At 43.8% G+C, this 12,682-nt stretch overlaps 2 protein-coding genes across 2 annotated transcripts; both read right to left on the bottom strand.

Moving 5' to 3' along the window:
• Window positions 1-157: 157 nt before the first annotated feature.
• LOC139542838 (ninjurin-1-like) lies at window positions 158-3,226 on the bottom strand. Its single transcript, XM_071348728.1, has 3 exons — window positions 2,907-3,226; window positions 1,746-1,989; window positions 158-1,529 (listed from the first exon to the last, which is right to left on the bottom strand). Exons 2-3 carry the CDS (start codon window positions 1,945-1,947, stop codon window positions 1,417-1,419), a joined length of 315 nt encoding a protein of 104 aa, XP_071204829.1. The 5' UTR covers window positions 1,948-1,989; window positions 2,907-3,226; the 3' UTR covers window positions 158-1,416.
• A 4,189-nt stretch (window positions 3,227-7,415) lies between these two features.
• LOC139542835 (pro-thyrotropin-releasing hormone-A) lies at window positions 7,416-10,148 on the bottom strand. Its single transcript, XM_071348717.1, has 4 exons — window positions 10,020-10,148; window positions 9,565-9,767; window positions 8,168-8,763; window positions 7,416-7,823 (listed from the first exon to the last, which is right to left on the bottom strand). Exons 2-3 carry the CDS (start codon window positions 9,755-9,757, stop codon window positions 8,180-8,182), a joined length of 777 nt encoding a protein of 258 aa, XP_071204818.1. The 5' UTR covers window positions 9,758-9,767; window positions 10,020-10,148; the 3' UTR covers window positions 7,416-7,823; window positions 8,168-8,179.
• Between the last annotated feature and the right edge of the window lie 2,534 nt (window positions 10,149-12,682).

Genomic DNA, 12,682 nt, shown 5'->3' with positions numbered 1-12,682 from the left:
CAAAAGGAACCCTGACCCTAGGTCTGCGACCGTGCTAACCGGGAACCTCGGGACGTCCCTAACCCATTGAAGTTTACATTTAAATGGTTTAGGTAGGGGTTAGTGTTTAGGGTGTGGACGACCCAAGGATCCCGGATTTCACTTCTGACTGTCCTGTCTTACAACAGGAAGAGAGACATTTATCAGAGGAAGCACATGTTCTTGAACACACACAAACACTGAGTTGTGAGAATAGATATTCATGGTGGACTGGAAGAGAGGAGGGAAGAGAGAGAAGTGAGAATGTCCAGCCTGGAGAAGATCTGAGGTCTTCAACCTAGAGACCTGCCACCCATACTTCAGACTGTCGCTCAGCAGATACCTCTTGCACAAGGCATGGTGCTGTAGGCCTAAACTGTAGGCACCATTACCGTGCATTTGTAACCCTCTTCCCTGTGTCAGTTCCCAATGACCCTCCTGCAATGCCGCACAGACAAAGAACTGGTGAGTGATCGTAACATGGTACACACACACACACACACACACTGCCTTTTCATTTTCACTCCGGCTCTGACCAAGGGAGAGTAGTGTATTCAGTCCAGAAATTCCTGCTGGTTATTCACAAAGAGTTGTTTATTTGGTAACAGCAGTTGTGTTCTGTTGAGTCCCAAACAACTGAACAACAACAACACATTTATAAAGGCCTATTTACAGGATACAAAAACTAAAATGTAACACAATAACAATAACGAGGCTATATACAGGGCGTACCGGTACCAAGTCAATGTGTGGGGGTACAGGTTAGTCGAGGTAATTTGTATATGTAGGTAGGGGTAAAGTGACTATGCATAGTTAATAAACAGCGAGTAGCAGCAGTGTAAAAACAAAGGGGGGGGGGGGGGGGTCAATGTAAATAGTCTTAGTGACCATTTGATTGATTGTTCAGCTATTTAGGAGCCTTTTGGACTTAGACTTGGCGCCCCGGTACCGCTTGCCGTGTGGTAGCAGAGAAAACAGTCTATGAATTGGGTGACTGGAGTCTTTGACAATTTTTGGGGCCTTCCTCTGACACCGCCTAGTATATAGGTCCTGGATGGCAGGAAGCTTGGCCCCAGTGATGTACAGGGCCGTACGCACTACCCTCTGTAGCACCTTACGGTCGGATGCCGAGCAGTTGCCATACCAGGCGGGGATGCAACCGGTCAGGATGCTCTCGATGGTGCAGCTGTAGAACTTTTTGAGGGTGCACACCTCTGGCACCTGCACTGCCCTGTCACTGTAGAGAGAACTGACAGTACTGTAGGTTGGGGTTAGGTTCCAGGTTTCTGCTGATGTTGTGTTCAGGTTGTACAAGCCTCCGGTTAAATTGAGGCCAGGTTGTGCTAAGCTTGTGCTCTACAACCTGTCAGTTGTCTGAGGATGATCTGAGGTTGTGGTCTAGAGGCCTCCGGTCTGGTTCTGTTCAGTGGTCAGAAGGAAGGATTGGGGTTCTGGAAGTCCTATAACAGCACCCTCAAAGCCTAGCGCAGTGATGAAGATGTTGATGAGGACTGTGAAGAAAACAAATACTGTTGCTGTGTTGTTCATCATGTTCAGCTTTGAGTGTTTCCTCACATCATTCAGATCATACTTCACGAGAGAGAGAGAGTAGGAGGGTTATTCAACATGTTCACCTTTCTGTTTACAGATAAGCCATATAGTGTGTGTGTGTGTGCGTGCGTGTTTATGTGTTAGTATGTGTGAATGAGTGACAGTGTATTACTAACCTATAAAGACCAGCAGAAGTCCCACGACAACCTGTAGCGTAATAGACATGGACAGCAGTACTATGAGAGGTTTGTAGAATCTGTACTGTGACTCCATGTATAGAACAGTTTTTAGCTGGGATGAGTTAGCCATGAGTAGAGCCACATCAAGCATACTCTGAGCTACACTCTTCTTAGTGGCATAGTGATTCATGTTAATCATTCAGTACACCTTTCCAGAGGGGTCAAGACGGTCGAGGTTCGCCTGTGGGTAAGAAGGTAGACCATCAGGCTATGGGTCACATGCACACACACACTAATACAGTGGATTAACTACAGGCACTGCCTTTCCTCTATGGCAGAAGGGTGCGTTCTATAACTACATCACACACGGGTGTCCACATCTTCTCACGGAGGTGGGGTTGGGAATTGTCAAGTACGGATAAAGGTAAATACGAGATGTCACAAGTGGATGCGACACCCGGAAACACAAAGGGCATAGTCAGCTCTTCGCCGAGGTGAGAAATATGACGAGGAGCCAGACAGTGAAATGATTTCCGTAGTCAAAAGGTTTGAACGCTTCATGTCTCCACTATAGGCTATGAATGCTCTTTAATGAAGCTAATAGACTACGAGCAGTAAATTATATTGGATATTAGGTCTGTTATTTTATCAATGACTTGGGGGAATACTTTGTGAAGTTTCCATTCCAGTAGGAGTTATACAGTCCCCACTGGGCATAGACGTCAGTTCAACATCTAATTTTGATTTACATTTTGTTGTCAACTAACGTGAATTCAACGTGAAATCAACAACAAAAAATTCACCATGTCATTGGATTTAGGTTAAAGGTTGGGTGAAAAAGAGACTAAATACCCTTACGTTGATGAATTTAAAAAAAATCAAATTAGTTTTCCACGTTGATTCAACGTCATCACATTGATTGAAATTATGTGGAAACACAACCTGGACTCGGGGGTAGACGTAACATAGTAAATATAAATCCGGGACAACCATTTTTTTGCCCAGTGGGTCATAACTACAACTTATCTCCTTGTAGCCCAAATCCGAATGTTAAGTCAAAATGTACAACGTCCTATTTAGTTGCTTATGACACAGTTAAAAACGCGCTAGGACCCCGCCACAGTAACCTGAGGTTTGAGGTTATAATGTTTAACTTACTTGTATGTCATCTAGTTTGTTGAGAGTGATATCCTCCCCATTCGCCCTTGCTTCACTGTCCATACTGGCCAAGATAACTGCGGTTACCGATATCACCGACACAGGAAAACTACTTTAGAATAGTTACATAAGTTACACACGGTAGGCTACCGTGCATCTCGCAAGTAGACTAAAGATCAGCTGTCATCTGCAGTTTGCCGTAGCCTTTCTTGTCACCGGCTTCACGCAGCCAAGCTGAAAATGTTGAGTGTATTTCCCAGGGGTGTGAGTTTTGCTTATTCAAAACTACCCCTCCCACTGTCTAATCTTACAAACGCAGTACACTCAATCACTCTCTCTTTCTCTCTCTCTTTCGGTCTTTCTCTTTCTTAAACACATACAAACACACACACAGCTCTGGAGTGGGAGGGGTTTTCCCCCAATGAAGAACATAATACTTGCTCCTCTGGTTTCATTGTCTCAATACCTTCTATCTTTTAGATGGATGACAAACAGGAAAGAACAAGGTGTAATTTTAGTTATCATTAAACAACATTACCTTCAAGCGTTTAGTGTGGCGTTAGACAAACAAAAGTAGGATATCAAAACAAAATGTTGATCATGTTTGACAAGCACACACACACACACGCGCATGTATACACATACGGATGGATGTGCGCACACACACACACTTCCAGTTATCCAGTGAGACAGACATGATGAGTGGTGATGAGAGTTGGGCACAGCTGCTGTGTTGGCATTCACTCCTATCACTACAGTAGTGAGGTGGAGAGGAGAGTTAGTAATGAAGTACTTAAGTACTTTTTGAATGTATTACTTCAGCCATGTCTGTGATAAATATGATTGGCAATGGGCACATCTGTTGGAGCAGTTGTGTATTATGCGTCATCACTGTTGGTTTATGAGGATCGGCTGTCTGATTCAGCTAGTTGGAGTGCTTTTAGAGTAACAACATGAGAAAAAAAGTGTTAGCTCATGGACCGATTGAGATGGATGTGTGTGCACCAAATGTCAGAGGATGGAGTCTAATTTAGTCAAAGAGAATTCAGCAAGCAACGAGCTTTATTTAAAGACACAAAGAGAGAGAGAGAGAGAGACGGGGAGAGGGGGGTGGGAGACAGAGGGGGAGAGAGGGAGAAGGAGAGAGACAGAGAGAGAGAGAGAACATGAATCATTATTTAGCTACACTGTTAAAAGAGAGGGGTTTAAAAACAACAAACAAGTGCTAGGTCCATCATGAAAGATTTTATTGCCCTGGAAATATCTTTGTAAGCAAACCCCATCTCTCTCCCACGCAACATGAACTTGTCTTCAAGGCATTTCAGGGAGTATAGAGGATAAGAGGGAGGGAAACAGTAATACATAAAGTGTTCAGTGTATAGGGAAGACGCAACTCCTTTCACTTCCTCTTACCGCCCAGACACCAACAACCTAGGTTACTTTCACAGTTATTCTCTCTGTCCCACTTTATAAACCTCTCTCTCCCTCTCTCTCTATCCCTCTCTCTCTCTCTCTCTCTCTCTCTATCCCTCTTTCTCTCTCTCTATCCCTCTTTCTCTCTCTCTATCCCTCTTTCTCTCTCTCTCCATCCCTCTTTCTCCCTCTCTCTCTCTCTCTCTCTCTCTCTCTCTCTCTCTCTCTCTCTCTCTCTCTTTCTTTCTCTTTCTCCCTCTCTCTCTCTCAATCCCTCTATCTCTCTCTATCTCTCCCTCTCTGTCTCTCTCTCTCTATCCCTCTTTCTCTCTCTCTCTATCTCTCCCACTCTGTCTCCCACTCTCTCTCTCTCTCACTCGCTCTCTGCCTCTCTCCTTCTCCCTCTCTCCCCCCTCTCTCTCTATCCCTCTTTCTCCCACTCTCTCTCTCTCTCTCTCTCTCTCTATCCCTCTTTCTCTCTCTATCTCTCCCTCTCTGTCTCCCACTCTCTATCTCTCTCTCTCTATCCCTCTTTCTCTCTCTCTCTCTCTCTCTCTGCCTCTCTCCTTCTCCCCCCCTCTCTCCCTCTCTGCCCCTCGGTCTCCCCCCCCCCCCCTCTCCGTCTCTCTCTCTTTGTGTCTTTAAGAAAGCTTGTTGCTTGCTGAATTCTGACTAAAATAGACTCCATCCTCTGATAATTGGTGCAAATTAGACTAATCTGGGATGCATAGTCTTTGGGTCTATAATGCTCTCATTCAGGCCTATTTCTGTCAGTTAATAACAGATGTCATCTGTTGCTCAACAGCCTGACTCTTCAAAGTCAAAGTGACTTGATATAGCAACAAGGTCTGGGGCAATCTGACTGAAATGTAGGAACTATGTGTGGGTCGTGATGAGTTGTACACTACATGACCAAAGTAATGTGGACATCTGCTCGTCGAATATGTCATTCCAAAATCATGGGCATTCATATGGAGTTGGTCTTCCCTTTGTTGCCATAACAGCCTCCACTCTTCTGGGAAGGCTTTCCACTAGATGTTGGAACATTGCTGTGGGGACTTCCATTCAGCCACAAGAGCATTCATTTTGTTGGGCTCTGATGTTGGGCGATTAGGCCTGGCTCGCAGTCGGCGTTCCAATTCTTTGTGCACGGGGAAGTTGTCATGCTGAAACAGGAAATGGCCTTCCCCAAACTGTTGCCACAATGTTGGAAGCAAAGAATCATCTAGAATGTTATTGTATGCTGTAGCATTAAGATTTATCTTCACTGGAACTAAGGGGCCCGAACCATGAAAAACAGCCCCATACCATTATTCCTCCTCCACCAAACATTACAGTTGGTACTATGCATTTGGGCAGGAGCATTCTCCTGGCATCCGCCAAACCCAGATTCTTCTGTCAGACTGTCAGATGGTGAAGTGTGATTCCTCATTCCAGAAAATGTGTTACCACTGCGTCAGAGTCCAATGGCGGCGAGCTTTACACCACTCCAGCCGACACTTGACATTGTGCATGGTGATCGTAGGCTTGTGTGGGCTACTCGGCCATGGAAACCCATTTCATGAAGCTTCCTCTGATGTTCCTTCCAGAGGCAGTTTGGAACTCGGTAGTGTTACAACAAGGACAGGCGATTTTTACACACTACGTATTTCAGCACTCTGCAATCCTGATGTTTCCACTTCACAATAACATCACTTACAGTTGACCGGGGCAGCTCTAGCAGGGCAGACATTTTAAGAACTGACTTTTGTGAAAGGTGTCTTCCTATGATGGTGCCACCTTGAAAGTCACTGAGCTCTTCAGTAAGGTCATTCTATTGTCAATGTTTGTCTCTGGAGACTGCATGGCTGTGTGCTCGATTTTATACGCCTGTCAGCAATGGGTGTGGCTGAAATAGCCAAATCCACTAATTTGAAGGCGTGCCACATACTTTTGTATATATAGTGTATATTTTGAGTTTCCCAATCACGGCCGGTTGTGATACAGCCTGGAATCGAACCAGGGTCTGCAGTGACGCCTCTTGCACTGATGGAGTGCCTTAGACAGACTCGGGAGTCCCATAGGGCTGCGCACTAAGGCATGCGGGTAAAAGTGTTGGTAATGTATTGATGGAATGAGGCCAATTAAATGAGGCGAGCGAGCGTAACTGACAAGCAGACGGTCTGCTATCAATTTACTTTCATTAATACGTGCGGAGAACGATTGCGCTGTAATTGCTTTGTTAGTTCGACCACATTGGTCGTGTTGATAAAACAAGTTTACTGGAGAACTGAGACGAAGTAGAGACTCTGGACAGGGTGGATTAGGTTTAATTAAAAGCAATTTAATCAGAGGTAAAGATATCTGAAATAGCGTGCACGGACCCTTTCATCAAGCTCAAATGGAACTCTCTGAAAGAAGCCCAGATAACAAAGTGCATATACATTTTATACAGTACAGAAAGTAGGTTGAGTCTGGAAGTTCTGGTCCTCTGGTTGGTTCTGATGAGTTGGGCGAGGTCTCCTTCAGGCTAGTATCACTGTCCCATTGGCTCTGAGTAGAGTTCTTTGTCTTCAGAAATGTTCAGCTAAAACAGGAGATTAGGTGTGTGCGTAGATGTTCCTATTTTGACATTTCTGTGTGTCTCTGTAAAATGTTCAGACTGAAGAGGAGTTTTTGTGTGTGCGTAGATGTTCCTGTCTTATCTGTGTTTATGAAAGGTTTACGTCAGCCCTCTGTCCTTGGGTATGTGTGTGTCTCAGTTTCTGTGATATGCAGTACCAGGCACCCCTTTTCTTATCAGTCTTTATGAAAAGGCCTGTGTCAGCCATCTGTCTCTGGGTGTGTGTGGGTCTCCGTATCTGCTATGAGTTTGTGAGAAACCCTGTTTGGAAAGAAGTTAGTTATAACAATGTATTAGCAAATATGCTTGTGTTATAATAAATGATATTTATTACAGTCGCCATATTTTTGCAGGAAGGCTAGCTCACTGCACCTGAAAACCCTCGGGGAGGGTTAAAATATTTAATGGACCATCGCATGTAAATTAGTAGGCTAAGGATAGAGGCTTTCTCGGAATGTCAAACGAAAAACATACTGTAGTAGACCAAACCTCAGTCATCTGTATCAATGCGTTTTATTGTATAGAGTTGTAGAGTCATAATAGTATTTAAGGCAAAAGTAACAGAAAATGCACAATAATTAATCAATTGTTATACCATGCAAGAATATTCAAGTAGAAAAGTAATCAAGAGACCCACTAAATGATTTTGCAGGGGAATATCCACTTATATTTTACATCGAACGCATTAGGCCTAAATCATAAAACAAACTACAGGTCAATTTGTCGTATATAACACATTTGTTTTATATAACTCTGAAAATTACACTTAGCCTATTCAATTCAAGGTCAGACAGAAGAGAGCAGAATCCGAGCCTGCGTCCTCAGTTGGATACAGACAGACTGCAGAGCCAATAGCTAATCCCGTCGCTTTAGTCTTTATTTCTTCCCCACGTGGGCTTCACCTGGAAAAAGAATATATGTTTGAGCATCTAATTACAAGAAGATAGGGCCAGCAACCAACACAGCTATTCAGTAACTTAAAATCCATATGAGCGTTAATAATTCTGACAATCAGCGTGCGTAATTACCAACAAGCTTCCGCAAAAAAATTATATCCAATTTAAACTTTTCGATCTAGATGCTTTCTGAGCGTGTTTTCTGGATATTCGTCATAAAAGCAGCTTTCCAGAGACACAGTAGTCTACCCGTGATAGAGTGGTCAGTACTATATTCATAATAAATAATTAATAATATCAATTTACGCATTTTATTCTTTACATCACAGTAATTCACACACAGCACCCACCAGCCCCGCTTGTTACTCCTGTTCGGTCAAATCCTCGACAGGTGCGGACCTTTTGCCTGGGTGCTGTCTCTTCTCCGCGCGACTCTTGTTCACGTTGTCTAATAGCTGGAGCAACAGGTTGGCCTTACTGCAGCCAGGGTCCAGCACGTCACAGGGACTGTTGGCGCCCAAATCCGGGCTCGTGTTATCCAAGTAGCGTTTGCCGGGGTGTTGGCGCTTCTCCAACTCCTTGAGGTCCCCTGCGTCTGACTCGTCGTCCACCTCTCGCCTGCCGGGATGCTGGCGCTTGCTGTAGTACATCACGTAGCGCTTGCCCGGGTGCTGACGTTTGGAGAGTTCACTTAGAAATGCGGGGTTCTCTGTAATCTGCTCCAGCATTAAGCGCTTGCCTGGATGCTGTCTTCTCTGGAGCTCCACAAAAGAGTCAAATTCGTCTTCGCGTTTTCCCGGGTGCTGTCTTTTCTGAACCTCGCCATAGTCTTCGTCCTCGTCGTCCTCTCGCTTCCCAGGGTGTTGCCTTTTTTCCAGCTCCTCCTGGTACCTCTTACCGGGATGCTGCCGCTTCACCAGCCACTCTGGCTGAAAGGTCAATCCCTCTGTAAAAACAATGAATACATTATTAGTTTACGGACAGCGGAAAAGATCAATCTACCACCACTTGTTATGACATGCGTACATGCATTTCCAATTGAACACACACGGTGGCATTTACTTGTGAAAGTTAGATTATATCAAATATATTTTTTCTATGTAAAACTTTTTTTCTGTGTATATTTTTTCCACCATTAAACTGTGTGCTTTGTTGCCAGGATAAACTGCGGAAAAATAATGGATGCGTTTTACGCGCGCTTTGCAGATTGCCCTCTCCAAATTGATTTTCATCCGAACAAATAACAACATCTATTAATTTATTCACGTTAATCTTGCACAAAACACGAATAAAACATATTGGAAATGGTGGGTTATTTCTGTATAAATACCATGCAATCGAAATCATTTAGTTTATCTGTCTTTGTGAAACTATACAATCGAATGATTTGTCTTCGTGCAAAGTTACTATAAACAGGCATAAAAAGGCATGACTTGAATTTGTGTGTTCAGTGGGTGGCAGGTAGCCTAGCGGTTAGAGCGTCGTTGGGCTAATAAACCGACAGGTCGTTAAATCTGTCGATGTGCCCATGGGCAAGGCACTTAACCCTAATTTGCTCCATACTACTATGACTGACCCTGTAAAACAGCACATTTCACTGCACCATTTGGTGAATGTGACAATAAAACATCTTCATTTGTGTTCATTTTTTTGCTTTGTAATTCATTGTAAAACACCACAGCTCTCTTGTCAAACGCGGCCACTTTGCCAAAAACATCAAATAGATCAAATAGCAACTATTAAGCACCGTTCGCGCCATCCTCATCCTCTATATTTTTGAGAATGGAGCGGAGCAGGAGGCTCTCGGCTCTCTGTAGGATGATATCGTCTATAGTCTGCCGGTCCCCCGTCTCCTCCTCAGCGGGGATGCCCTGTCCTCGAGCCAACGTCAGGTTGCAGACCACTAGAGATGCCAGAATGATCAGGCAGGCGGACTTCATGGTACCTTGGCTAGTCGTTCGAAAACAAGAGAATATATCATTATTAGTGGAGATATACTACTTTAAAAGTATGCAGGTTGCATAATATTTCATTGACTTTGCGTTGCATAACGAATTCTGAGTTTTCTATCTGTTTTACGCACATAATACGTTTCAATATTGGTGCGTAAAACTGGAATTCATTTTTGGAATAGATATTTGCAAATACATTTTGGGAGCACGTCCATGTACAAAAATACGAATTGAAGTGACCCAAACTTACCTTAGATTTGTTTTCTGGCTAGTGTCACTCACAGCACCTTCAATATCCTAAATTGCAGCAAACCAACTAGAAAGGATGTTCTTTGCCTCTTGCAGCGCTTGGAGACCGGTTGAGGCCAAGTTTAGAGGTATGTGCAGATACAACAAGTCCAGCCATTTATAGTCCGTGGTTACCATCGTCACGCCAACCACGCTGTAGTAATTTCATAGGATTCCTTTCATAGGATTCAAATGATGTCACATTCGTGCGCAATTGGATTAAAGTCAGTTATAACCTCTAGAGGACGATGTCCGGTTATTCTCTCGGGCGCCAGCTGGGCCGAACAGCCTAATCCGACGGAGTGAAATTGGCACTTGATGATGATAACTGAAAGAGAGGATTCATTCATAAATCTTCTTATCATATGTGAGTGCGATAATTTGGCAGAACACCGATTTAAATTAATTCACTTATTTTGTGAGTGTGGCTTTCCTTACTAGTCGTTTGTTAAGATTAGGCCTACACTAAATGTCAACGATGAAAATGTTTGGATTCATTCATAAACCTACTAGCTACAGCCCCTATATCTGTATTTTATTTCCAATTATAGACATTCATTGGTGCGTCATGTTGGAAATGGCGTTGTTGTGCGCCATCTCCATGTCATTATTTTCCTAAATTCTCATCGAATTTAAACCTATGGTAATATAGCTATGCTCCTGTGCTGTGAGTCAATAAGAAGAAAACCACATTAAGAATAGATGGCCAGAAGGCTCTAGATCAGCCCCTCGCGGTCACAGGTGCGAGACATGGTGCCTCTCATGCGCCATGTGAGCTCACCACGTCCCTGAAGCGCACATTTATTAATGCACTCGTGATCCCGCCCGCACCTGATGGAATCTTTGAGGAGCGCAAACAATATTATCCTAACTTGCGAAGTGGCTGGACTGGGATCATTATGCACTGTCTGTTCAAACAGCTACCACACAGCTCAGACCTCTTGACTTTTTCCACAGTTTAATACGGTACAGCCTTATTCTAAAATGGAAACAATATTATCCTCATTTGCGAAGCTGTTGGACTGGGGACATTATGCACTATCTGTTCAAACAGCTAACACACAGCTCAGCTACCCATACAGTGCCTTCAGAAAGTATTCATACCCCTTGACCTTTTCCACAGTTTGATATGTTACAGCCTGATTATAAAATTGATTAAGTATTTTTTGATCATCAATCTACACACAATACCCCATAATGACAAACGAAAACAGGTTTTTAGAAATGTTTGCAAAACCCCCCAGAAAGGACAACCTTCTCTGCAGCACTCCACCAATCAGGCTTTTATGGTAGAGTGGCCAGACAGAAGCCACTCCTCAGTAAAAGGCACATGAGGCACCTAAAGGACTCAGACCATGAGAAATAAGATTCTCTGGTCCGATGAAACCAAGATTTAACTTTTTGGCCTGAATGCCAAGCGTCACGTCTGGAGGAAACCTAGCACCATCCCTACGGTGTGAAGCATGGTGGTGGCAGCATCATGATATGGGGATGTTTTTCAGCGGCAGGGAGACTAGTCAGAATCGAGGGAAAGATGAACGGAGCAACGTATAGAGAGATCCTTGATAACAACCTGCTCCAGAACTCTCAGAACCTCAGACTGGGGCAAAGGTTCACCTTCAACAGATGTTTCATTGTAAGCTCATGTATTTGATTAGCGTTGCACTTTTGTTGTATTCTGATGAAAATGAAGCTATTTTCTGCCGAATGTTGCACTGATGTATTTTCTGTGAAAGAAAACTATAGTTGCATCTCCCTGATCACCTATTGAAGCAAAAAACACTGACTTTCAATATAAAACGCGACCCCTGTCAATACGTACTGCCCAAGCCTAGAGGAAATACAAGCTATGAAGTGCACCTTTAATTCATAGAACAAGATCTTGCTGATTTCTAGCCAAACCTCCACACCTTACGTAGGAGATATACTGTAGCTTATCTAGTTAAACCACATCAGGGACATTCTGCAGAACTGAAGATAGGTCCTTCTGTGAAACATCACTCAGGGCCTGGACCGGGGTCTATCCACCCCCCCCCCCCACTTGATTCAGAGAACAGACATTTTAAGCGGGTGTCCAGACTGGGGGTGATTACTTGCTAAAGTACTCTTCTGTGAGGGACACGGCTAGCGACAGAAGCACAATTAACACCAGGGCTGTCTAACCTGTGAGGCCTCCTCTTCTGCAGTCGTCTCCGCGCCTCAAACTGTAATCACAGTGTGTAAAGACATAGGTCTACATGCTGCACGGGGACCAAGTCATTATGCACCCAGCACAGCAGATGAGTTTTTCTAGTCTACGGAAGACCAGTGCTCGCTAACACTGTAAGACGGTGAAAGTGGAGTTGTGATTTGATTAATTCTGTGCTCATTTGAAGCCTGTGTAAAAGCAGATGAGGGAGAGCTTCTAATGAGTAAAATACTGTACATGGAGGGGATGTGTTCTAATACGATAGAATTAGAATCTAGAAAACTCTGTCGCATCTGACCCACCTGTGAAGTAGAATAAGAATATGCACTTGTCTTTTCCTATACTTTGCTGATAACTACTTTGTTGTTACGATTGTAATATGTTGTCTCACCTAGCTATCTTATGATGAATGCACTTATAAGGACACAAGGTGAGAC

Source organism: Salvelinus alpinus, chromosome 17 (genome assembly GCF_045679555.1).
Source record: "Salvelinus alpinus chromosome 17, SLU_Salpinus.1, whole genome shotgun sequence".
Classification (NCBI taxonomy): domain Eukaryota; kingdom Metazoa; phylum Chordata; class Actinopteri; order Salmoniformes; family Salmonidae; genus Salvelinus; species Salvelinus alpinus.
This window is presented reverse-complemented; position numbering and strand designations above follow the sequence as displayed.

Bases quoted from the DNA above. Each gene is read 5' to 3' on its own strand.
- LOC139542838 (XM_071348728.1), bottom strand. From the start codon at position 1,947: ATGATTAACATGAATCACTATGCCACTAAGAAGAGTGTAGCTCAGAGT. The intron at 1,530-1,745 runs GTTAGTAATACA...TTTTCTTCACAG, and splicing joins ACTTCTGCTGGTCTTTATAG to TCCTCATCAACATCTTCATC.
- LOC139542835 (XM_071348717.1), bottom strand. From the start codon at position 9,757: ATGAAGTCCGCCTGCCTGATCATTCTGGCATCTCTAGTGGTCTGCAAC. The intron at 8,764-9,564 runs GTGCTTAATAGT...TTGTTTTTACAG, and splicing joins GGATGAGGATGGCGCGAACG to AGGGATTGACCTTTCAGCCA.